Genomic DNA, 24,015 nt, shown 5'->3' on the forward strand with positions numbered 1-24,015 from the left:
TAAATTGTTGTATTCTTAGATTGTTTAGTTCTTAGAAATAGTTAAACTTTTGTACTTTTACTTAATTTAAGATCTGTATATGTTTAGTGTTTTGCACCTCCCTTCCACAGTAAATTCCGTGTTTGTATAACATACATGGCGAATAAACCTGATTCTGATTCTGAAATTTGACCCTATAGAAAGACATGTATTCTACAATTCCGTAACAAATTTCAAGTCGATTGGATCTATGGTTCATGAGGAGAAGGGTTTTGAAGGTTGTACCAAATTTGGACAGTACAAGAAAATTCATAAGTCTGACAATATGGGCCCTTGAGGCTTTTTTGTTCCCCATGAGAAATAAGGCAAGTCTACCAATTTACAGGCATTTTGGGCTTATGGGGCGCTGGAGAAATCACGTAGACTTTGGGGGTGTTTTATAGCGCCACCTATGGGCGTACATGGGCCATTAGCGGTCTGGGAGTAGTGAGTGACCTGTTATATCATTGGGCCAAATTTGAAAAAATCGGGTCAACCCTCCTACCGGAGGAACCCTAATAAGTACACTGCTAGTATACTTTAAGTAACATGATAATAGTATACTTTTTATACTAAGTATACTTACAAAATAAATATACTTCTTTTTGCAAGGGATGTCAATGTGACACAATGTATTTAATTCAGAAAGTCATAAGCGACTATTTTCAATTAGAATAAACAACGACGATAATTTGCCTAATGTCGTGGTTTCACTAAATGTGTAAAACATGTGAATTGTAAATGATTTTCTCGCATTAAATATTTTGCATAGTTCATATCCACCTCATACTTCCAAACCCTAGCTTTGTGAAAAATACAAAATCTAGTCATTTTGGTTCCGGGATGTTGTCCGTTTCTGTTTGTTTGCATGGCGTATTACTATGTTGCACTCAACCCCAGGACTTCGACGGACGTGGTTGGTGACATTGGAAGTACGCACATCTATTTGTTTCTTTTTCGCAGTCTCAGATTTGTTTGCATAGCGCTTATCACACCTTAATGACACGATTGTATGCCAAGGTAGTATTCCTTGTAGTTTAATTATTCCTTTGCCCGCTTAGTTGTGACAAGAACGCTAGTGCTAATATAGCTAGCTACCTGTCCACGCCCCTTCATTCATTCACTAGCCTACATCTGCCCTGATGCTAGCTTGTCTGCTTGTGAATTGGATAGCTAACAAAGGTCCATTTAGAATAAAACATAAGCAAGTGCGCTTGTGTTCAGTTTAAAGGCAGTCCCTCCAGTCTCAGAAGAGAAGCCTCGAGGTAGCTGTATTGGCGAGTTCGCGAGATACAAATTTGTGTGGGCTTTAGTGGATTTCTTGTTTCATACAACTAGTGTTGCACAACTTCTAGTAAGAATCTCGTCCATAATTTAAAATCCTTCGACTTCTGGCCTTTCGCCGATGTAGTGAAGTGAATTACGATCGGGAATCTGCACACGGTGCTTGAATGCACACAGCGTTTGAATCCACTTTGAAGTGACCGGCGGCATGTTCCACAAAGATTCAAGAAATGTTAGAACATGTTATTGTGATTGAAGGCAGAGTGTGTGTGATGTGTCAGTAGCATGAGCTTTGTATATGTATTGCATTGGGAATGAAGGATTTTTTGTGTAATTACTTTTTAGCCAGAGGCACTTTGAACCTTCTTCCTGATGGTAATAGCTCAAAGCTTTGGTGGAGGGGGTGGGAGGCATCCTGGATGAGGAAGTTGGATTTTCTTTTCACTGCCTGTATAGGGCTCAACGGTAACATTTTTTGCCACTTGCCCCACCGGGCTGGTGGGTTTGAAACTTACTGGCCCCAAGACAATTTTTACTGGCCCCCCCTCCAAAAGCTGTAATTTATAATTGTTACAACAAAACCAAAGACTTATAAGTTATGTTATTCTGTTAACATGTTTAACCATTTATTAAACACATCCTGGATATAAAAAGAACAAAAATGAAATCACATTTCTAGTGATAAAAAGGTAATAGTCAGCAAAACAATTGACTTTTAACCTCAAACAGGACGTGCTCTCTCCCCTGCTGACAGCCATCTCTGCACAACTCTTGTCTGGCTGAAACTGTGAAATCTCTGGTCCCTCATATAATATATAATAAAAATCCCTAATATATAAAAGCGTCCATAGCATTTCATCAGTATGATACTGAGTACCCAAGTCGACACCATTCTTCTGCTGCAGTTCAATAGCCCGGAGGAACGAGGCGAACGGCTGGCCCGTCTTAATTACGTGATATGCCGTTGTTATAAGTCGTGCAATAACACGATGGGCATTGGCATTTAAATTCCTGACCAGCATGGTCAACGGCCTGGAAGATGGATTGTCCACCACCCGCTTAGCTGTCACGCAAACCAGGTGCTGTCTGCTATTAGCATGGCTGGTCAGGGATTGTTTTTGAAAATTGTCGGTGCCTGTGTAAAAAGATCCACTTTTGTATGCTTTAGACGGGAACATACGACAGACGACACAGTGCATCTTAGTTACATTCAAAAAGTCGCTTCCGTTTGAGCTTGTAGCTCTCCTTTGCTGCCATCTTCACTTCAGTGTCAGTTGTTAAAAATGTTATTGAGATTAGAGAATTACAATTTGACAACCACTCGTCACTCACTACTCAACTCTTGATTGGCCAACGTTGCGCCCCACGAGCTGCAAAGTTATTTATGAATTTAGCAGATAGCAAAACATGCAGGATGTTAAGTATTACAATGCGATTCTTTTTAAAATTAATGCTTTGAAGTAGCACAATTATACTCTGGATAGAATGACCTGTCTCACTTCAAATCCTTTAAGCCTTCTGAGGACACACATGCGCTGTTGGGCCTTTTTGTAAATTGTGTCAACATTCAGGGTGAAGGTGTGACGGTGGTCAAATCAAAGTACCAAGGTACTTGAAACTATCAACCTGTTCCACTACTTGCCCTTCCAGTCTCAATGGTGTGGATAGTGGATGGGGAGTATCAAGCAGTCGGCCCCTATGGCAACACAGTTCCTTGGTCTTGGTGATGTTGAGTTCCAGTGAGCTTCTCTTGAACCAAAGTGCCATTGTGTTGACAGGAGCTTAAAGCAAATTTAAGCCTGGCATGTCAGTTACTTTCCCGTTTATTTGGTTAAAAAACTTGCATTATGGAGATGGCCCCCGATTTTTAAAATTGTATTTGTATTTTACCGTATGGCTTGGAAGCATCCTCCGTCATAAATAGAAAAGCTACCTATCTCTGGCGGAGCTGTGCGGAGGGTCGCGTCTGGGACGCTTCTAAAACGTGCCGCGGGGCGTCTGGCACGAACTGCACCATTGAATAAAGTGGCTGCGATCAGCTCCGACAGTCGCGTCCTAGCTGTAACGCGCCGCAGACATGTCCTCTGTGAGGGGGTTAACATCTAGAAAAAATTCTGCACTTGAGTTTGAGACTATTCATTAACCTTTTCATGTTCCTGTTAAATTTGCCTGAAAACGCCTAAACAGCATACCCAAAGTAAATTGGAAGCTGTTCTTGAACCATTTGGAGTACATGCATGTAAATGATCTCTTTTGAAAGCTGACACTCTGAAGTTATGTCCCCTGTTGTCAGGACCCCTGTCAGTCCTTCTAGTGTTGAGTAATAGAAGCTTGAACACAAGGAAAGTGAAAATTTCTATTTCCGCCTAGATTTTGTTTTGAAAACAGAGGCCTGAATAGGCCTAGAGGTGGTAGGTATTATCTGGAAGACTAAATTGGACCACAGGTTGAAGCCTTACCCAATTAAAATCAAAAGTCAAACATAATACCACAATATATTCATATTTGACACATGTTTTTATAAGAGTACATCCAGGAATTTTCTAAAAGGGTCTTTTGGAGACTCCAAAATGACCCTTTGTAACCAAGGTCAAGGTCAAATAAAAAGGTATTATTTTTCATAATTGTTATCTCTAATGAAAGGTGGTACTTAGAACTATCATATATAATAGCTAAATCCCTAATTAGTAATACTGAAACACAAAAACTGAAGCATGAACACATTGGAGTGCTTTATCTGATTCCAAGGATTGGCGCACAAAGAACACTGATTCTGTCAACCATATTGCGCAATCGACTGTTATTTTGAAGGCTCCACAGACGCATACAAATGAGGTATTGGCATTTTCAGCTAGCTGTCAGCTACAAGGCTAACGAGCTAATTTCAGAGCCAGTCGAAGCCAGTTCGAGAAATTTGTTTAGAACGAGTGTGGGGGGGGGGGGCGGGGGGGGGGCAGGACGCACAGACCTAGTTGGCTTTAGAGGGCTGTCAACGGGGCATGGAAGCTCCTATTGGGTCGAACAAGGTGTCAATCAAAAGGGGAGGGTTCAACGGACATTTTGAGACCTTCATTTTGTAAATACTCCGTTGATAAATCTGAGAAAATAACACTTTTATGTGAACAAGTTGTTTCTTCCGTCGGCTAACTTGCATAATGAAACAAAGGATAATGGCTATTCATGAACGTAAAACATTGTATTTGGACGAATTACTTTACATGGTTAGATACTTTGAACCCTTGGGACTTACGCAGATCAAGTTTTGATGGCATGATTTGCACACCTGGACCTATTTGAACAACTTAGGGTGAGTACAACTTTTTTCTTTGGCATTGTTGAAGGAATGTTCACCGGAAAAAGACGTTGACTTTGCTTGCTATTGCGACTTGATCTTGAATTGGTTTATTTCAATGGAAGCACAAGAATCGTAGCTTTCCAACGATGTATAACATGTGTAGCGTCTAAAAAATATATTTTTTAGAATTTAGTGCGTCGTAACTGAGGAAGGGGGAGGCAGCATTTTTGTCTCGCGGGCGAAACAGGAGCGTAAACAGGTTAATCATGTAGTAGTATTCTGCACTCATTGTAGCGGTGGCTGCTGTGCTGAAATAATTAGCCCACCCTAACAGTGCATGTTCACTACAGCGGAGCGGGCAGCGCAGGCTTCCAATTCATTTTCAATGAAGCCGGGCGTTAACGCTTGCTTAGGGCATTGTGGGAAGGCGAGCGAAGCGTTGCGTTGAAGTATCTCAACTTTATGCAGGGCTTGACATTAACTTTTTGAGGCACTTGTCCTTCGGACAAGTACATTTACGTTTCACTTGTCCATGCACAAAAGTCACTTGTCCGGGTAAAAATGTATAATTTTTTGTGGTGGGCATAGATTATTTTTTTAATCTAGATTAATCTCACTGTAATCTTGGCGTTAATCTAGATTAAAATGGCTCATTTGAAATCCGCCTAAGGCATTCAGAATATGTGTGCTACCCAAATAATGACTAAAAGTAAGTCTTTGTGAATGGCTTTCTCAAGCCAGGTGGCGCATTAGACCAGGAGCTCATCTCCTGTTTCCAAAATGCATCACAAACTGCTTGAGAAAGCTGTTCTACTATGGTAATTGGTGATGAAAATAAATTATGTTCAATAAGATGTACTTGTGTTTATTAACTGTTTATTAGATTAGTTAGCTTGGCTGATAGGGCTGTGCTGACGGGCTTGCCTCGGTTGCACTCAAACATCGTAGTTTGACGACGACTCTTCCCCTGCGCTACATCAGTGCTTGGCCCGGGCATCTTCCGCATTAGCTTAGGGATGCTTTGCGTTTAGGTGGTATTTGAGACCGGAAAAACTCCTACAGTAAACTAATTCCGCATAGCACAAGGTGCAAAAAACCTTAGTCTTGTCGAGGTTTCCATTGGGAAGCTTCTTAACCTTTTAAAGGAGTGAGTTCTAAATATTACCGACGCTTCCACCAGAGTGAGTTATTTTTCCAAAACGGAAGCTAGCTAGCTTTAGTTAGCTTCCGTTACCTAGCAACCTAGCATAATACTCGTAGCAATGCTACTACCTGCTAGTGTTACTTGTTAGCCTCCTAATTGTAAATTTTGAAGCCATTCTATAGCGTTTGTCATATAGTTTTTGTCTATCGGAAAATAGTCGGTTGGAATGTTCAGAATCACACGTGTGACGGTACTCTGTGGGGCCCGCTTTCGAACGATCACATATGTGTGACGCTACTCCTTAACGGGATAAAAATACATTTTCCCTGAAGCAAACCAGGCGGCTTCATAGCTGCATCCATGTTAGCACGTCACATTTGATGTGATAATTTCATACACAAGGCATACACACAGGTTCAAAGACTCGTTCTCGCCCCCCTACAGTGCAATTCGGCTAGGTATACATCCGCGCTAAAATATCAAGGTGAAAGTCGTCATAGCTTGCGTAGTATAGACCCAGCTCCCAACCCAACTTTGAGAATAGATTAACGGCGATATTTTTTTTATCGCCGATAAAAAATAATAACGCCGATAGCGGCCCACCACTAATAATTTTTATTATCATTTATATACATGTTTTCATTCCCTTCTCCCTTTATAGGTACATTTAAGTTGAAATAACGAGGGTGTAGAACAAAATGGGGAGAAAGAAGAAATGGGTGATGTGACAGGGAAAGACAACATAACTGGAACACTATTCGTCTTCGGGCCGACGCCTTGATTCCCAGGGGTTAAATCCTGGGCGGCGCTGCCTTTGACTGCAGGTCCACCACCTCTCCACCACCAATCCAGCATCAAAGTCTTGCAACTTTGGGCCCTCTACTGACAGAAAAATCAGCCTCTAAAGCTGTACTGAGCTGAGGCTGGTCCTCCAGTCGGATTTTATCCGTTTCATGGTTGAGAACCCTCTTTCACACACAGCTGTGCTGACTGGCAGGATCAAGTAAACTTTCAGGAGTGTCACCAAACTCCTGAACCGTTCACATCTCTCATCTGAAAAGATAAGAAAAGATAAGGTTATATTTTATCGGTCTCATTCTGATGACAGCAACCGTCCTGAATGGCACCACGTTTTCCTTGTCTCACTTATCCTGTTTTAGGATACTTTAACTGTTAACACTACTCTGCCACCAGGAGGTGTTACATATAGAAAAGGCTATCGAGAATGAACTCCTACAGTAATCATTCAGAATTTGTGTCAATTTCTTACAGTAGTACACACACACACCTGACTTCAGAATATTTAAGAATGTGTCCCTCATTGGAACAGATGTTCTCTCCTGGGCAAACACCTTGTAGTCTTGAAAGTTGGACATTACATCTTCTGTGCTTATGCCCTCCCTACACAGGAGGACACTGAAGTGACTAGTCAGTGCCCTCAGATCTTCCTGACCACTCTCCCTGAATTGCGCACTGCCGTCTGACCTATCCCATTTGGGCCAGCAAGAGGGATCAAAGGCCTTAAATGTACTGACTGGACTGCCCCTTTGAAGGTCCCTCAGCTTCTCCTCTAAGTGAAAGATGATGGCATCTGTTTGGATCAAAACATAATCATTTGAGTTACACCATTGCCACTACATTAAATTAGAGTGCCAATCTACATAATGTAACTAACACTACATTTCTTCTTGCCAATCACGGCAGCTCGTTCTGCTTCCAAGCTCGGAACAGCATGTCGAACCTGGAACTGCACTCCTCTATATTCTCCATTTGTCTTCACTGCCTCGTAGACTTTGGCCATCTGTGGACCCATTTCTGTCTTGAGTGCTGTCAGGTTCCAGTAACATGTCTCCAGGCTTTCAACCGCTTGACACACCGTGTTGTTGTCTTTCTGGAACTCTTTGCTCAAAAGTGCGAGATGATCAAGTGCGTCACACATGAAGTGTAGGAATTAAATGGTGCAGGTTCTTGAGATACCCAGTGACTTGTTTCGCTCTTCCAACAACAGCTGATGATGGTTTGGGGCTCCTTTCCATGCTTGCCATGTCCTCAAAATGGGCCAGAGGACAGAGTAACTATCGCATACAATCTACAAAAAAAGAAAATCCTGATTACATAATACCCATTTAGCATTAATCGTGAATAATATCTACTGAAAAAGATGTAGTTAATTTAGTACTGACCTTTGTTGCACGATGCACATATGGTAGCCATCGGGCACCATGGAGGTTTGACGGCTTCAGTACCTTCTCCTCCAGGGCCTCAGCAACCTGGTGAAGCTCCCCGAGAGCCTTGGGGGAGTAGTGGTACTGGTCATATAGGTTCTTCAGTGTATTCTGAAGCTGGACCATGTTGGTATTTTCATTAATTGCTTTACTCACACCCAGCTCCAGGCGATGAGCTATGCAGTGTATGGAGATGAGGTATGGGATGTCCCTCAGAAGCTGCGCTGCCAACCCATTCCTGCATCCGACATTGACTGCTGCTCCATCGCTGCCAAATCCCACTAGCCGGTCTTTCCAGTCATCAATGCCAGCTTCTTCAAATGCTTTGAAGAAAAACAATAAAAGAGAAGTTGAGCACCATTCATTAAAATGTAAACATGAAAACATAGATATTGCATTGCAAAAACAAACCCCTCTGGATTAACCCTTGTGCTGCCTTCGGGTCACATGACCCAAAGGTTCATAACGAACCATCGTTGTGTTTACCCAATTTTACCCAATACAAAAACAAATAAAAATAATTTTCTTTTAACCTTCGCAATGTGGGGGGTCTGAGACAGCCCAACGGTTAAAAGAAAATGCTTCACTTTGTTTCTGTATGCGGTAAAGTTGTCGCAATACGACGGTGGGTCACAATGACTGATAGGTCAGAATGACCCGAAGATAACACAAGGGTTAAAGGAGTTGCAACCAAATCAGGTTCACTTGTCAATTGCGTTGTTTATTCCAATATCATAATGATATTTGAAGTGAAAACACTTGTGCACAGTTCATCTACCATACAACCATTCCACATTACCTGCATAGATGGCATCCAGGATCCCAGAAGCATTTCCTTGTTTAACAGCCTGAATAGAGAGGAAAGCATTTACTGGACCTTCGTCTGCCATGAAGTGGACATAGACAGCTTCATTTTCAACGGTGCCACCATCAGTTGCCCCAGCAATCATGATGGAGAAGTGTTTGGCTTTCCTCAACTTCTCCATGAGCTTTTCCCTCTCCACATCATACATGTTACAAATGAAGCTGCAAAGAACAACATTATTATGTTAACACTTTGGGTAATGCACATAAGAAAGCATTGTTCGGCTACTGGATTTGGTCTGTGTGTGACATACCGAGCACAAGCTTTGTCTGATTTGTAGCTGTCTGGGAGTGCCCCACCGGTCCTGTTAATGAGCCCATGAAGTTCAGGAAATTGAGTGAAGGGTTGCGCCTCCTTTGCAATGTAATAGGCTGTGTGCATAACATTCTTCATTTTATTAAACATTGCCGGGTCCATTTTTTGTACTCCTTGGACTACAGCTGGCACTTTTGCATGAGGATCTTTTGCCTTCTCAGCAACAGCACAGTGCTGGTGGCGTTTGCTGGTCCCGTGGGAGAGCAGTGTGTCATGTCTGAAGGCACTTGTCCCTTTGACCAACGAAGATGAGCTGTAATATTATACAAATAATATAGTTAACAATTTAGGTGTTATTTGTTACATACATGTACACAATTTCTGCAGAATGAAACATTTTCTGTTATGTACTGTATTGCAGCTTCGTCCCAAGACTCTAAAGACCTTGAAGCTAATTTAATGCTGAACACTTGAACGGGGGCTTATTAACTGTGTTGTCTCGGTTACACTATCAGGGCTTGGAAATACTGGGACTTTCTAAAGTAGGCAAATGGCTAGTAGAACATAACATTTCATAATAATTTCAGTAAATCAAACAGCTGTACGACCCAGTGAAATGTTCTATAGGCCTACAGCAAGCAAACTAACGTTAGCTAGCATCACTAACGACATTGGCTAACTCAACTTAGGCTATATATCCTCAGTATTTGCAAGCTAGCTAAACTTATACTATATCTAAAATAATTTTGTAGACATAACAATACATTTTGCCACTGTTTTCTACAATTTCACTTTCTACCCGGCAGAGATTGATTTACCACGGGATCCTTTAAAGGTGTAGCAACTTTACAGTTGAATATTAGCTGATAACTGTAGCTCTACATTTAACCGATACAAGGTACACAGCTGCCGACGCTAGCTAGCTAACGCCACTTGTCAGCCAAGTTGGGTTGTCCCCGGCAGACGCCGCAGAACATCACTCCTTCTTCACAACGCACCCAGTCGAATTCATCACTCCAGCTTTTTACAAATGTCCTTTCCCTTTTTGACTCATAAGGTGCTGTTGTTGTTTGTTTGTTCTTCTTGGTGTTTTCGCTGGCACTTGGCCGGGCTGCGGAGCTTGAAGAAACATAACTCTACACTCCTCCACCACTATTCTTCTGAGGCGGGTAAAAATGTAGCAGTATGTTTCGACTGCGGGCGGGCCAATCAAAGCATTCTGAGTTGGACGCTGGTGCGACGGATTGTGTGGAGAAATGTATATTTGTTTCAAATCGGTAAAATAAAATAGGTAAAATATACGTAATGAGTGGCACATAACGTGAAGTAACATGGCATTTTATTTTGTTTTAGTTTAACCTGTTTACGCTCCTGTTTCGCCCGCGAGACAAAAATGCTGCCTCCCCCTTCCTCAGTTACGACGCACTAAATTCTAAAAAATATATTTTTTAGACGCTACACATGTTATACATCGTTGGAAAGCTACGATTCTTGTGCTTCCATTGAAATAAACCAATTCAAGATCAAGTCGCAATAGCAAGCAAAGTCAACGTCTTTTTCCGGTGAACATTCCTTCAACAATGCCAAAGAAAAAAGTTGTACTCACCCTAAGTTGTTCAAATAGGTCCAGGTGTGCAAATCATGCCATCAAAACTTGATCTGCGTAAGTCCCAAGGGTTCAAAGTATCTAACCATGTAAAGTAATTCGTCCAAATACAATGTTTTACGTTCATGAATAGCCATTATCCTTTGTTTCATTATGCAAGTTAGCCGAAGGAAGAAACAACTTGTTCACATAAAAGTGTTATTTTCTCCGATTTATCAACGGAGTATTTACAAAATGAAGGTCTCAAAATGTCCGTTGAACCCTCCCCTTTTGATTGACACCTTGTTCGACCCAATAGGAGCTTCCATGCCCCGTTGACAGCCCTCTAAAGCCAACTAGGTCTGTGCGTCCTGCCCCCCCCCGCCCCCCCCCCCCCACACTCGTTCTAAACAAATTTCTCGAACTGGCTTCGACTGGCTCTGAAATTAGCTCGTTAGCCTTGTAGCTGACAGCTAGCTGAAAATGCCAATACCTCATTTGTATGCGTCTGTGGAGCCTTCAAAATAACAGTCGATTGCGCAATATGGTTGACAGAATCAGTGTTCTTTGTGCGCCAATCCTTGGAATCAGATAAAGCACTCCAATGTGTTCATGCTTCAGTTTTTGTGTTTCAGTATTACTAATTAGGGATTTAGCTATTATATATGATATTTCTAAGTACCAGAGATGGGCCAGAGATAACAATTATGAAAAATAATACCTTTTTATTTGACCTTGACCTTGGTTACAAAGGGTCATTTTGGAGTCTCCAAAAGACCCTTTTAGAAAATTCCTGGATGTACTCTTATAAAAACATGTGTCAAATATGAATATATTGTGGTATTATGTTTGACTTTTGATTTGAATTGGGTAAGGCTTCAACCTGTGGTCCAATTTAGTCTTCCAGATAATACCTACCACCTCTAGGCCTCTTCAGGCCTCTGTTTTCAAAACAAAATCTAGGCGGAAATAGAAATTTTCACTTTCCTTGTGTTCAAGCTTCTATTACTCAACACTAGAAGGACTGACAGGGGTCCTGACAACAGGGGACATAACTTCAGAGTGTCAGCTTTCAAAAGAGATCATTTACATGCATGTACTCCAAATGGTTCAAGAACAGCTTCCAATTTACTTTGGGTATGCTGTTTAGGCGTTTTCAGGCAAATTTAACAGGAACATGAAAAGGTTAACTTGTCCAGTGGGGCAAGTAAATTTCTATTCGACTTGCCCGACAAAAAATCCACTTGTCCCGGACAAGCGGACAAGCCTTAATGTCGAGCCCTGTTTATGTAAATGAGGAGTGTTATGGAAAAATTCTAGCGGCACTGCGTAGATTTGAATAGTCAAGAGATGGCGGTTTCAATAAATTTATTTAGCTTGTACAAATTAAGAATTAACAAAGTACTTTGTGATCAGTCATAACGAAGGGGGTGCTAGCCACAGATCGTTCGCAAGAGTGACGAAGAACAACCCTAAAACCCTGCCTTATATAAACTTTAGATCAAATGGTTCTTCTGATGGTCAATCCATCAATGTAGCAAACTCTGTGATTGGTCAGCACTGCTCAGTGACAGTTTGACTCCATACCAAGTGTCCCACAGTTCTTTGATGTGGCATCTCTCCCCAAACCAGTAGATACTAAAGCCACAGGAGTTCACCAGTCAAATGGTCAACTGTCCTTTGTGTGGACATCTTCAAACAAGTATTTAATTAACACCACCCATGCAACAGGAAGGGTCAGAGCAGCTTGATCAGTTCATATATCTTAAACTGCTCCCTCAGATCACAATAACAATACAATTGAATCCACATTGTCTCCAGACCAGCTGTCTCATCCTCCCCAGGTGTCATAAACTGCAAATGGCATCTCTACCAAATGGAGTTGATTCAACATTCATTGTATCAAGCTTCTTAACCAACTGTAAACGTCTGCTAAAACACATTCATCATATATAAAACACACACATTATAACTGTATTCCAAATTTCCACCACAGGAGCGTTAACCGCTAGCGTTGGCCAATCGGATTGGTTTCTTGTTTCTTGTGACGTAGCAACCGTTGGTCATGGTAAACCTTTCTCAGTTTCAAGATGGAGGAGAAACTTATTGTGTGTGGCTGCACACCCAGTCCTGTTCAGAACAAAGTTACGTAATGTGACGAGCCTGAATTTAAAGATTACATTCAAATAATAATGCATGGTGCAGGGTTGCCGATGTTGTCAGTGTACGTGAATGTTCTGTGCCATGCTAGCTCGCTAGTCCAGCCGACACGACTGGTTGAGTGACTGGTGGCGTAACATGTAGTCTACTGTGATCTTGCACACAAATGTTGTGTAAAAGTTATATTTTGATCGATATTGTGAGTACAAGAACCCAAGTCTGCACGCTTGGCCATGTCTACAACAGTAACCTTAGAGAACTACAACTCTGTCTTAAGTTGTCTAACATGCCCCCGAGCGTGGTGTACTGTGGGAAGGCAAGCGGTGCAGAGCGTTAAAAAAACGCTGTAGTGGACACGTACCGTAAGTCTTTGGTGCTACAAGCCACTTATGTATGTGAGATAAATTGTTTGAATGTTATAACGCTAGGACTATACTATTGAGCTATATGTTCATTAAACTAGCATTTTAGTATTTTGAGTGCTACATAGGTCCACTTTACTCTAAAATGGACCGTACGTGAGGCACCGAAGTCTATGTTATCGGCCAGGGCAGGGGCGGTGCTAGACATTAAGCTCTCTGGGCACAGGCCCCCCATTACTCATATTGCTGCTTTTCTTCAAAGCTTGCAGGAAGTGTGCAACACAATGCACAATACAAACTTCCCTTGTTTATCCTACTATTCCGACACTTCAAGGGCGTAAGTTTGATATTAGCTTTGGCAGGGGCATCAATAGTTAATGCGAGTACATGGTAACGAGACAATTTTTTTTCAGTATTCATTTCAGTGCAAATAGAGTTGTTTGTGCTTTATGTAGGCCTAATCTAAACATTACCTTGGACTCATGTTGTCATTCTGTGCAGTCAGACATCAATTTGTAAGTTTGGTACATTTGTGGTTTGTTTACTATGCAATTCAGAATCAGAATTCAGTTTATTCGCCATGTATGTTATACAAACACAGAATTTACTGTGGCAGGGAGGTGCAAAACACTAAACATATACAAATCTTAAATTAAGTAAAAGTACAAAAGTTTAACTATTTCTAAGAAGTAAACAATCTAAGAATAAAACAATTTAAATATAAAATAAAATATATATAAAAATAAGAATGAGCAGCGTGAGTGGTCAACATAGTGCAAATGGATACTGAGGTAAGGTGGCTTGTGCATACCGTAATTGCCATTAGATGGACTTGTAATAGTTATATAAGTGAATGAATGTCAATGGGAGTCCTTGGCCTTGTTGAAGAGGCCAGTAGCAGATGGAAAGAAACTGTTCTTATGGCGTGAGGTTTTGGTCCTGATGGACCGCAGCCTTCTGCCAGAGGGGAGTAGCTGGAACAGGGAGTGACCAGGGTGGGAGGGGTCGGCCACAATCTTCCTCGCACGCCTCAGGGTCCTCGGGGTGTGCAGGTCCTCGAGGGTAGGCAGATTGCAGCCGATCACCTTCTCAGCAGTGCGGATGGTACGCTGCAGTCTGCTCTTGTCCTTGGCAGTGGCAGCAGCGTACCAGATGGTGATGGAAGAGGTGAGGCTGGACTCAATGATGGCTGTGTAGAAGTGCACCATCATTGTCTTTGGCAGGTTGAATTTCTTCAGCTGCCGTAGGAAGTACATCCTCTGTTGTGCTTTTTTGGTGAGGGAGCTGATGTTCAGTTCCCACTTGAGGTCCTGGGAGAGGATGGTGCCCAGGAAGCGGAAGGACTCAACAGTGTTGACTGGGGAGTCGCACAGGGTGATGGGGGTGAGTGGGGCTGTATTCTTCCTGAAGTCCACAACCATCTCCACTGTCTTAATAGCATTGAGCTCTAAGTTGTTCTGGCTGCACCAGGTTGTCAGCTTCCCACCTATAGTCAGACTCATCCCCGTCAGAGATGAGCCCAATGAGGGTGGTGTCATCCGCAAACTTCAGAAGTTTGACAGACGGATGACTGGAGGTGCAGCTGTTGGTGTACAGGAAGAGCAGAGGGGAAAGGACGCAGCCCTGAGGAGATCCGGTGCTGATGGACCGGGAGTCAGAGACTTGTGTTCCCAGCTTAACGCACTGCTTCATGTCAGACAGGAAGTCTGTGATCCATCTGCAGGTGGAGTCAGGCACGTTCAGCTGGGAGAGCTTGTCCTGAAGCAGGGCGGGAATGATGGTGTTGAAGGCAGAGCTGAAGTCCACAAACAGGATCCTGGCATAGGATGCTGGGAAGTCCAGGTGCTGTAGGGTGAAGTGGAGGGCCATGTTAACGGCGTCATCCACAGATCTGTTGGCTCTGTAGGCAAACTGCAGTGGGTCCAGGAAAGGGTCCGTGATGGCTTTGAGGTGTGCCAGCACAAGGCGCTCAAAAGACTTCATTACCACAGAGGTCAGGGCGACGGGTCTGTAGTCATTATGTCCTGTTGGCCTTGGCTTTTGGGCACAGGGATGATGGTGGAGGACTTGAGACAGGCTGGCAAATGGCATGTCTCCAGGGAGGTGTTAAAGATGTAGGTGAACACCGGAGACAGCTGGTCAGCGCAGTGCTTGAGGGTGGCAGGAGAGACACAGTCTGGCCCAGCTGCTTTGCGGGGGTTCTGCCTCTTGAAAAGTCTGTTAACTTCACCCTCCTGAATGGAGAGAGTTGTCACTGTAGAGGGGGTGAGGGAGGAGGCCTCGTGGGTGGGAAGGGGTAGTTCAGGACTGTCCAATTGTCTTTCAAATCTACAGTAGAACTCATTCAGGTCATTGGCCAGGCGGGAGTCGTTAGTGGAGTGGGGGGCTCTGGGCTTGTAGTTGGTAATCTGCCTGAGCCCTCTCCAGACAGAAGCAGAGTCGTTAGCAGAGAACTGACGCTTCAGTCTCTTTGAGTACAGTCGTTTAGCCTCTCTCACCGCCTTGCTAAACCTGTTCTTCGACTCCTTGAATCTGTCTCTATCCCCACTCCGAAATGCTTCCTCCTTCTCTGACCTCAACCTTCTGAGCTCTGCTGAGAACCAGGGCTTGTCGATGTTGAAGTTCACCCTGGTGCGTGTTGGAATACAGCAGTCCTCACAGAAGCTGATGTATGATGTCACAGCCTCTGCGAGTTCATCCAGACTATTGGTAGCAGTCGTGAACATATCCCAGTCAGTACAGTCCAAGCACGCCCGCAGATCCTCCATAGCCTCACTGGTCCACTGTTTTGATGTCCTCACAACAGGTTTACAGAGCTTTAATTTTACCCAATACAAAAACAAATAAATAGCATTTTCTTTTAACCTTCGCAATGTGGGACAGCCCGACGGTTAAAAGAAAATGCTTCACTTTGTTTTTGTATGCGGTAAGTTGTCGCAATACGACGGTGGGTCACAATGATTGATAGGTCAGAATGACCCGAAGATAACACAAGGGTTAAATAAAGGTTTAAAAAAACAAACTAAAAAACAGCACGAATCTGTGGTCTCCTTTCACTGCATCCTCTAAATCAGAATCTAGAAAGCAGACAAAGATTCCAATGTGGGGTTTATTTTTGCAAAACAATGGTCCAAATCTCACCATACTGCACACACTTAGGTGGACCTCCAATCTGTTATGTAAAAATGACCTGTGTATGTGTTTGTATGTGTGTCATCCAATAATTTAGGAGCAGTATTCTGGAGTACCAGAGCCATGCTAGGGCAGCAATGGACCAGATCACATACCGCCATGACACAGTGCTGTCAGATGTACACATGCTTCTTCCAAACGCACGCCATCTTATGACACGCCTCAACCGTGGGGGACAGCCAGGTATTCGACATGCCCTCTGCACAGTGGTTTGTAGCCACACTCAATGACTCACAGCCCTAATGAGCCCAACAGATGATGGCAGGCATGATATAGTCCGAACAATGTTTAAAGAGTAGAAGAAACCTTGAGCTCATGGCTCTATACTAAATTGGAGCTTCTTAGATCAGACGGCGGCCTTTGTGCATATTTGCTATTTCTTTACGAGTTGCACATGTAAGAGACTGACGATTAGCTAAACATTTACTTTTTAAATTAGTGACACAACCTACAATTGAACATCTATTTGAATATGGAAACACTTTTTATTAAAAAAACTTTACATATCGCAAACATTATACCTCGTTCTACAATATTTCTATGATGAAATCATTGACAGAGAGCCATCCCCTATTAGCAAATCACTGTGGGCATAGTTAGAAAACTTGTTGACATCATCTATAGCAACAAGGTTAACCCTGGCCTTTGTCTTAGCTATATATTTCTCCCTATTCCTTTGTTGTGGTTCAAAAAACAGGGGATCTAAAGTGTTTGTTTTCCCCTTTTGTAGAATGGTTTGGTTGGGTTTGAATTTTAAAGGATGGACTTGCTGTATTGACCCTCTTGAAGTAATTTCAAATTTGTACATGCACTGTACGATTGCTTCTTTGATATTATGTTCACATTGTATGTATGGTTTTCCATTCATCCTACCTTCTTGTTTATCCAAACCCCCCAAAATACTGCAACTGTGTTCAAATTTCTGAAGTTTTTTACTTGATATCAGGTTTCTACCATGTAATTTTGCACTCTCCTTCATTCAATTCTATGTCTAAAATTCTGTTAACTGCTAGGGCACTTGTGTTTTTTTCCATTTTGTTTCGTCTCTGCCTCCAGTCTTCATTTCTTGGTTCAAGATCATCTGGGAAGATGGAGAGAAGCAGGAAGCGTGCAACCCTGCACCCCTTTCCAGCAGGGAAGATCTTGAGAAGGACACACAGGAGAGAGATGCCAGCGGCGGAGATACAAAGGGGCCCGACGGAGGCGGGAATGAGACAGAAGCCGAGGGAGGAGGAGCTGGGGAGCCGGTGCCGGTGCTGGATGATGATGGAGACCTGGAGGTGGCCCGCAGGTGGTGATCCTTGCCTCAGCCGTTAATCCATCCTTCCTCATCACCAGACATATCTTAACTAGTATTACTGTTATAAACTAGAGAGGGTACAATTTCTGGGGAAATTGTAGGGTGTGCTTGCTTGCGTCGGTTGCACAGGGGTCCGTTTTTTAATGACATTTTTACAACTGATATTTCTGTATATTTTATATAAAAATGCATACTTATTATTTATAAAGATGACATAGATTTAAAAGCACATTTTTTTTGCTGCTCATTTACAACTCAAAATACGAGTGAAGTGTAGAATGAAATAGATGTCTTCTCATTTCCCCTGCAAGAGGCAGCCTCATAGCTGAATCAAAACGAATACATTTGGCAGACCGGTGTAAAAAATTGACCTAATCTCTATGACTTAAACGTCCTTTTAAGTTTTTCCCTTCTCATGATATTTTCAGGCATTTAGCCTACTCATTGCATTCATTCATTAATAAAGAACCCCCTTTGAAGATTATTCTACGACGTTACCCGGCAGTAGAAGATGGAATCGCGATTCAAACAGTACCATCTGCTAACTGAAAATATGCCCCCCAAAACGTAAATAAGCTTGACATTTATTTAGTGGAAAATCGCTCATTCATAAAAAGCTCACTGGTAGCGATCATTGTCAGTAACAACGCAAAATGCGATATAGCCCTGTGTGGAGAAGCTGCCCCGGTAAATTGTACTACTACGGTACAGTACTAGACTACTGCTGTGTTCGTCTTGGTAGCGATTGCGTTGGTTGAATTGGATTTAACGTTCCGTTGTACGGTTTAAGCTGAAATTAATTATTTTCATGAACAGATTGACAACGTTTAGGCTGTGGCAATGAAGTTCAGGTTAGTAGTTAGATAGACTTTTGATTTAAGTAAGGGGAGTGCCGAACATGTTCTGTCGCCGTTTGATTTCCTAAACAGCTGTGTAGTGTAGATGTTTTTGTAGTGCGTCTCACGTAAGCTACAGCGTTGCAGTGAGCTACACTGGTTTGAAACCACAGGTAATGGTAATTTCACCAACAAATCGTTTACTAATGTCAGAATAAACCCTACAACGAAAATGTATATGTGAGGAATGTTTATTTTAACGATTGAAAACAGATAACGCTACATCATAGACCACTGTAGTATGTGTTGCCCGGGCAACACAGGCTAATGTCATGATGCTAATACTTCAGTGAAATAGTAGACTACTGTTTCCGAAAGTAGATGTACTTCCTTAATAATATCAGCTTATACTGTACATTACACTTCACAATTGTGTGTCATATCACAAAGTAAAATGAGTAAATAGTTATCACCCTGGCCTCTTTGCTTGTGGCGTTTCTGCAGCTGCCTTGCAGTAAAGCTATAGTTAGCCTAGCTATCCCCCAAGTTAACAGATGCGAAACGAATGTTCTGCCAAAGGTAGTCATGCGTGTTTTCGTGACGGTAGTGACGTTAGTAACGTCAGTGACTGTGGCTAGCCAATTAGCCACCGTTAGCTTTACTTTTCGTCACAAAAACTTAACTTCAGCCTAAACCATGCAACGGAACGTAAATTCCAATAGAAGCAACTCACTCGCCAAAGGCTTGAGCACACCCAACTAGATAAACTGTTATGGTGTTTGTATTAGTATCAATTAATGAGTTTTCTCCTATTTTACTGGCACTACCTCAACGTTCACACAGATAACATTTACATTTAGTCATTTAGCAGACGCTCTTATCCAGAGCGAACATTGAATAACGTGAACCTCTTAACACCCAACAACCTCTAGGTATAGAATACAGTAGGACTTGTGTGTGTGCACGACAAGCATGCTAGTTAGACCTCTACGCAGGGGCTACTAGCTAATGTTGGCCTCTGATCCTACTTAAGGCCCAGAGAGAGTGTACCCATGGAGGGAAGAGAGGGCAGAGTGTTCCCAATCATCCTCAGCCAAGCTTCAGCTGAGGATGAAGAGGAGGATGAGGATGAAGATCAGTGCCCCAGAGATGTCATCAGGATAGGTGATATGTCGGACTACATCTTCATCGATATGAGTAACTGTACTCCGTCACTACACTTACTACCATAGAACTAGTGTGTGTGTATTTAAATCATGTCATGGTGTGTCATGTGTCCAAGCCTCAACCGTCTGTGTGTACTCTTTTGAGTAAACCTGTGTTTGTGTGTGTTTGAGCGCTGTTTAGGGACATTGTGTTTAAACTGTGCGTCCCATATGTCCTCAGAACACACCATGGCCACGCCACTGGAAGATGTTGGAAAACAGGTCAGTCAAAGCTCTTTCAAAGTGACTTTTTTTTCCCCTGATTTATTTTTGGGGTACATTTCACACCACGAACAGGGATTACTGATGCAATTTTACACCAAACTGCCTAATTGGTGTATCGTCGTGTGTATGCGATATAGAGAAGGCTAATTGGTGCCCCAGCCAGTGTTCCGTGCTCAATGCTATATCATTTTACACTGTTGTTGAAAATCATGCCTGAAGAGTTGAAAAGTCGTTACTGTGGCTTTTGCTTTTCCCAGCTTACAACAAACTCTTTAACAGCGATTGGGATCTATTTGTATTCTGTCTCTTAAATTAAAATACCATTGTGTAGTGTGCAGGGCAACTTGAACGTGCAATTGGAAGAAGATTATAAGTTAGTTTTGTGTAAAGAGCAACTGTTGCCCTGGTCAAGAAGACAAATCAGTGTGAAACCTCTATATGTAATTGTAAGCAATGTCACGAGTGGGCAATGAAGACCAATTGCAAGCATTGTTATTGTATCATAGCTAGAGCCCGACCGATAAAGGATTTTTCCCCTAACAGTTATTTGTACTCATTTTTAGCAGACGTTCTTATCCAGAGCGACTTACAGACTTACAGTACATGTAAATCAGCATCTGAAAATGTGACGAGAAATGGGCAGTGTAGTTGCTGAAAATGTGCGTATTTTATTGATGAAACGGCAAATTCGTACATTTGCTCCGACTTCTCGATAACCTAGGTAAATAAACACTCGACGACGACTTACAAAAAAACGTTGCGCCACCTACTCTTCTGGCGGTGAATTGTTTTCAGCACCCACAGCCTTCGGAGTACTATAAATTCAACCAATCCGTCCGACTCCGTCCGTCTGTCCGTAACGGAGTCGGAGAAGTATAATTCGGCCTTTACAGGGTTAACCACTCAGCCATCTGACTCCTGTTATTATTTCCTCACTAAAATAATATTATAATGCAGTTTAAAAATAAACTTGTTTGTTTTATTGTCACACCAGAACAGAGGAACATCAAAATATATTAGTTCTGATAAATAAAATGTATAAAAATACAAACTTAAGATATGAAACTTAAAGTCCTTTGAACAAAAACACAATAATAAAAATAAATACAAAAATAATTATATATATATTTTTAAACATTAATATTCATTTATCGGCCATTATAAATACGATAGTTTGGAAAATGCCTAATATCGGCCGATAATATCGGCACGCCGATATATCGGTCGGGCTCTAATCATAGCCACATTTTATCTCAACATCATACATATTCTAAGCATTCTACCTTCCCCTATAAGCTAACATTTGTAGCTACACCCATCATGGTTTACATCCTCTGTCAATGTGAAAACGCTCAAATAAAGTGAAGGTTTTATTTGTATCTTCCTTCCGTCTCTTTCTTTCTTGTACTATCCTCTTTTATTTTATTTTCCAGTTTTCTATTGTCCCTCATAACCTTTAATGTTTACATTTGTTCATTTTGCAGACACATCTCAAAAGCAGCGTGCATACAGTAACTGCAGCAAACAAGGACTAGAAGTTCACAGTTCTAATTACAGTGGTTAGTGCCATGGAACAGTCTTTTTTACGGAAATGCGCCTTAGTATACTGGACATGATTTCCAGTTGTCTGGACAGGTTAATGATTATATAATATTGAATTATTATAATATTTAATTATTATATATTATACTATATTATATTGTTTCCACCATGCCTGGTAGCTGAGATGTGGTTATTGTGGATAGAAAATACAGACTGTTCCTTAACTGACCACTGAAATACTGTAGAGCGATTCACTTCTGATCCTTGATCTTCTGCTGTACTTTTTATAGTCAATATTTCTATGTTACTTTGGATAAAAGCCTCTACTAAATGAATACAATTTCTTAAAAATTGCATGTTTATCATGCCACACATCTGCTATACCTAAAACATTTTTTAAATGAAATGATGTCCCCCCCTACGATAGAAGAAAATGTACTGTAAAGTATTCCAGCTGCAGATTTCTATAATTTAACATAACTTATTGCTATAACAATAAATTATGCCATCATTCTGGATGATGGCATACAGTCATTTAAAAGATTCAGTATATTATTTTCATCATCACCCTACTATAAACAATGGTTATCCTCCATCCCCTTCTCTGCCAGGTTTGGAGAGCGGCATTCCTGTTGGCCGACTTCATTCTGTCTGAGCCTGCCACCTTCCGGGAAACTACCGTTCTCGAGCTGGGGTCAGGGACCGGGCTGACAAGCGTTGTCATGGCAATAATGGCTAAAACAGTTTACTGCACAGGTTGTCCCTTTTAACATTTATGGTCACCCTAACCTTGTCTTTGATGTCTGGTGTACACATGTTATCAGGGTTTTCATAGAAAAAGATATTTTAAGGCCAGTAAATGGGTGTAAATGCCTTCTTGAGAAAAATTGTATGTGTCTCGATAACAGAAGACTTTCTCTTAGACAACTGTTATGCTTAACACTATGCCTGCCCTAGTCAATGGGAATTTAAAGGGGTTTGTGAAAGATGATTTTGTTTGAGAGGAGTTAGTTGGCCTAGTGTAGCAAAAATGTGTCTGTTTGTAAATATGATGAAAATGATGCTCTACTCTATCTGTGCAATACTGGTTGTGGGGAAACTTTCAAGGAACTTTAGCGTGTGCTCTCAAAAGTGCATCCGCTCAGTCTGCCATCTTGCCCCGAAACCCTCAGCTGACAATGATCACGTTGTCCCCAGTTAAAAGTATAAACACACAGGGACATCATAGACATGCAAAGGTCTGACAGATCCAGTTGTCCTAGCAAAATATGTGTTGTTCTTTATTTATTGTCAGGGCACAGTCCAAGTATTGCAAATATGAGAGGCAAGTGTAACTACTTTGTAAATTCAAAAAGTTTCTACTGAAATCCCTTTATTTATTACTGTGACATTGGGACTCCAGTCCCCAGTGTGGATCTCAGGTAACTTCTTCCCAGTGGGACGTGCCCAGAACACCTCACCAGGGAGGCGTCCAGGAGGCATCCTGATCAGATGCCCGAGCCACCTCAACTGGCTCCTCTCGACGCGGAGGAGCAGCGGTTCTACTTTGAGCCCCTCCCGGATGACCGAGCTTCTCACCCTATCTCTAAGGGAGAGCCCGGTCACCCTGCGGAGAAAACTCATTTTGGCCGCTTGTATTTGCGATCTCGTTCTTTCGGTCACTACCCACAGTTCGTGACAATAGGTGAGGGTAGGAACGTAGATCGACTAGTAAATAGAGAGCTTCGCCTTTTGACTCAGCTCCTTCTTTACCACGACGGGCCGATGCAGAGCCCGCATCACTGCGGACGCCGCACCGATCCACCTGTCGATCTCACGCTCCATCCTTCCCTCATTCGTGAACAAGACCCCGAGATACTTGAACTCCTCCCCTTGGGACAAGATCTCCTCCCCGACCCGGAGATTGCACTCCACCCTTTTCCGGTCGATAACCATGGCCTCAGATTTGGAGGTGCTGGTTCCCATCCCAGCCGCTTCGCATTCGGTTGTGAACCGCTCCAGTGAGAGCTGAAGGTCACGGCCCGATAAAGCCAACAGGACCACATCATCTGCAAAAAGCAGCGGCCCGATCCTGAGGTCACTAAACCGGACCCCCTCAACGCCCTGGCTGCGCCTAGAAATTCTGTCCATATAAGTTATGAACAGAATTGGTGACAAAGGGCAGCCCTGGCGGAGTCCAACCCTCACCGGGAATAAGTTCGACTTACTACCGGCAATGCGGACCAAACTCTGGCACCGGTCGTACAGGGACCGAACAGCCCCGATCAGGGAGTCCGGTACCCCGTACTCCCGGAGCACCCCCCACGAGCCCCCGAGGGACATGGTCGAACGCCTTTTCCAAATCCACAAAACGTGTAGGCTGGTTGGGCGAACTCCCATGCACCCTCCAGAACCCTGCCGAGGGTATAGAGCTGGTCCACAGTTCCACGGCCAGGACGAAAACCACATTGCTCCTCCTGAATCCGAGGTTCGACAATCCGACGGACCCTCCTCTCCGGAACCTCTGAATAGACTTTCCCAGG

The 24,015-nt window shown here is 42.6% G+C and overlaps 2 protein-coding genes across 4 annotated transcripts in view; one reads left to right on the forward strand and one right to left on the reverse strand.

Annotated features, from left to right (window-relative positions):
* Window positions 1-876: 876 nt before the first annotated feature.
* mettl22 (methyltransferase 22, Kin17 lysine) overlaps window positions 877-24,015 on the forward strand; it is a 46,881-nt gene continuing 23,742 nt past the window's right edge. The window contains exons 1-6 of one of the 2 annotated variants that reach the window (XM_062453731.1): window positions 877-950; window positions 16,423-16,568; window positions 17,442-17,676; window positions 19,555-19,685; window positions 19,908-19,948; window positions 22,105-22,249. In XM_062453731.1, the coding sequence (XP_062309715.1) occupies window positions 16,463-16,568; window positions 17,442-17,676; window positions 19,555-19,685; window positions 19,908-19,948; window positions 22,105-22,249 (658 nt within the window). In that variant the 5' untranslated portion in view covers window positions 877-950; window positions 16,423-16,462. Of the gene's footprint in view, window positions 951-1,015; window positions 1,039-16,422; window positions 16,569-17,441; window positions 17,677-19,554; window positions 19,686-19,907; window positions 19,949-22,104; window positions 22,250-24,015 lie in introns of those variants that run through there. The other variant, XM_062453723.1, reaches the window with a different exon arrangement.
* LOC134037962 (zinc finger protein 862-like) lies at window positions 6,357-10,213 on the reverse strand. Of its 2 annotated transcripts, XR_009932619.1 has the most exons (5): window positions 10,020-10,213; window positions 8,766-9,399; window positions 7,925-8,289; window positions 7,030-7,830; window positions 6,357-6,787 (listed from the first exon to the last, which is right to left on the reverse strand). XR_009932619.1 is itself a non-coding variant. In XM_062483542.1 (4 exons), exons 2-4 carry the CDS (start codon window positions 8,977-8,979, stop codon window positions 7,693-7,695), a joined length of 717 nt encoding a protein of 238 aa, XP_062339526.1. In that variant the 5' UTR covers window positions 8,980-9,399; window positions 10,020-10,213; the 3' UTR covers window positions 6,813-7,692. The 2 variants fall into 2 exon arrangements, 1 of the variants encoding a protein (XP_062339526.1); XM_062483542.1 differs by lacking the exon at window positions 6,357-6,787 and having other exon boundaries at window positions 6,813-7,830.

The sequence above is a fragment of the Osmerus eperlanus genome, chromosome 2 (assembly GCF_963692335.1).
Source record: "Osmerus eperlanus chromosome 2, fOsmEpe2.1, whole genome shotgun sequence".
Lineage (NCBI taxonomy): Eukaryota > Metazoa > Chordata > Actinopteri > Osmeriformes > Osmeridae > Osmerus > Osmerus eperlanus.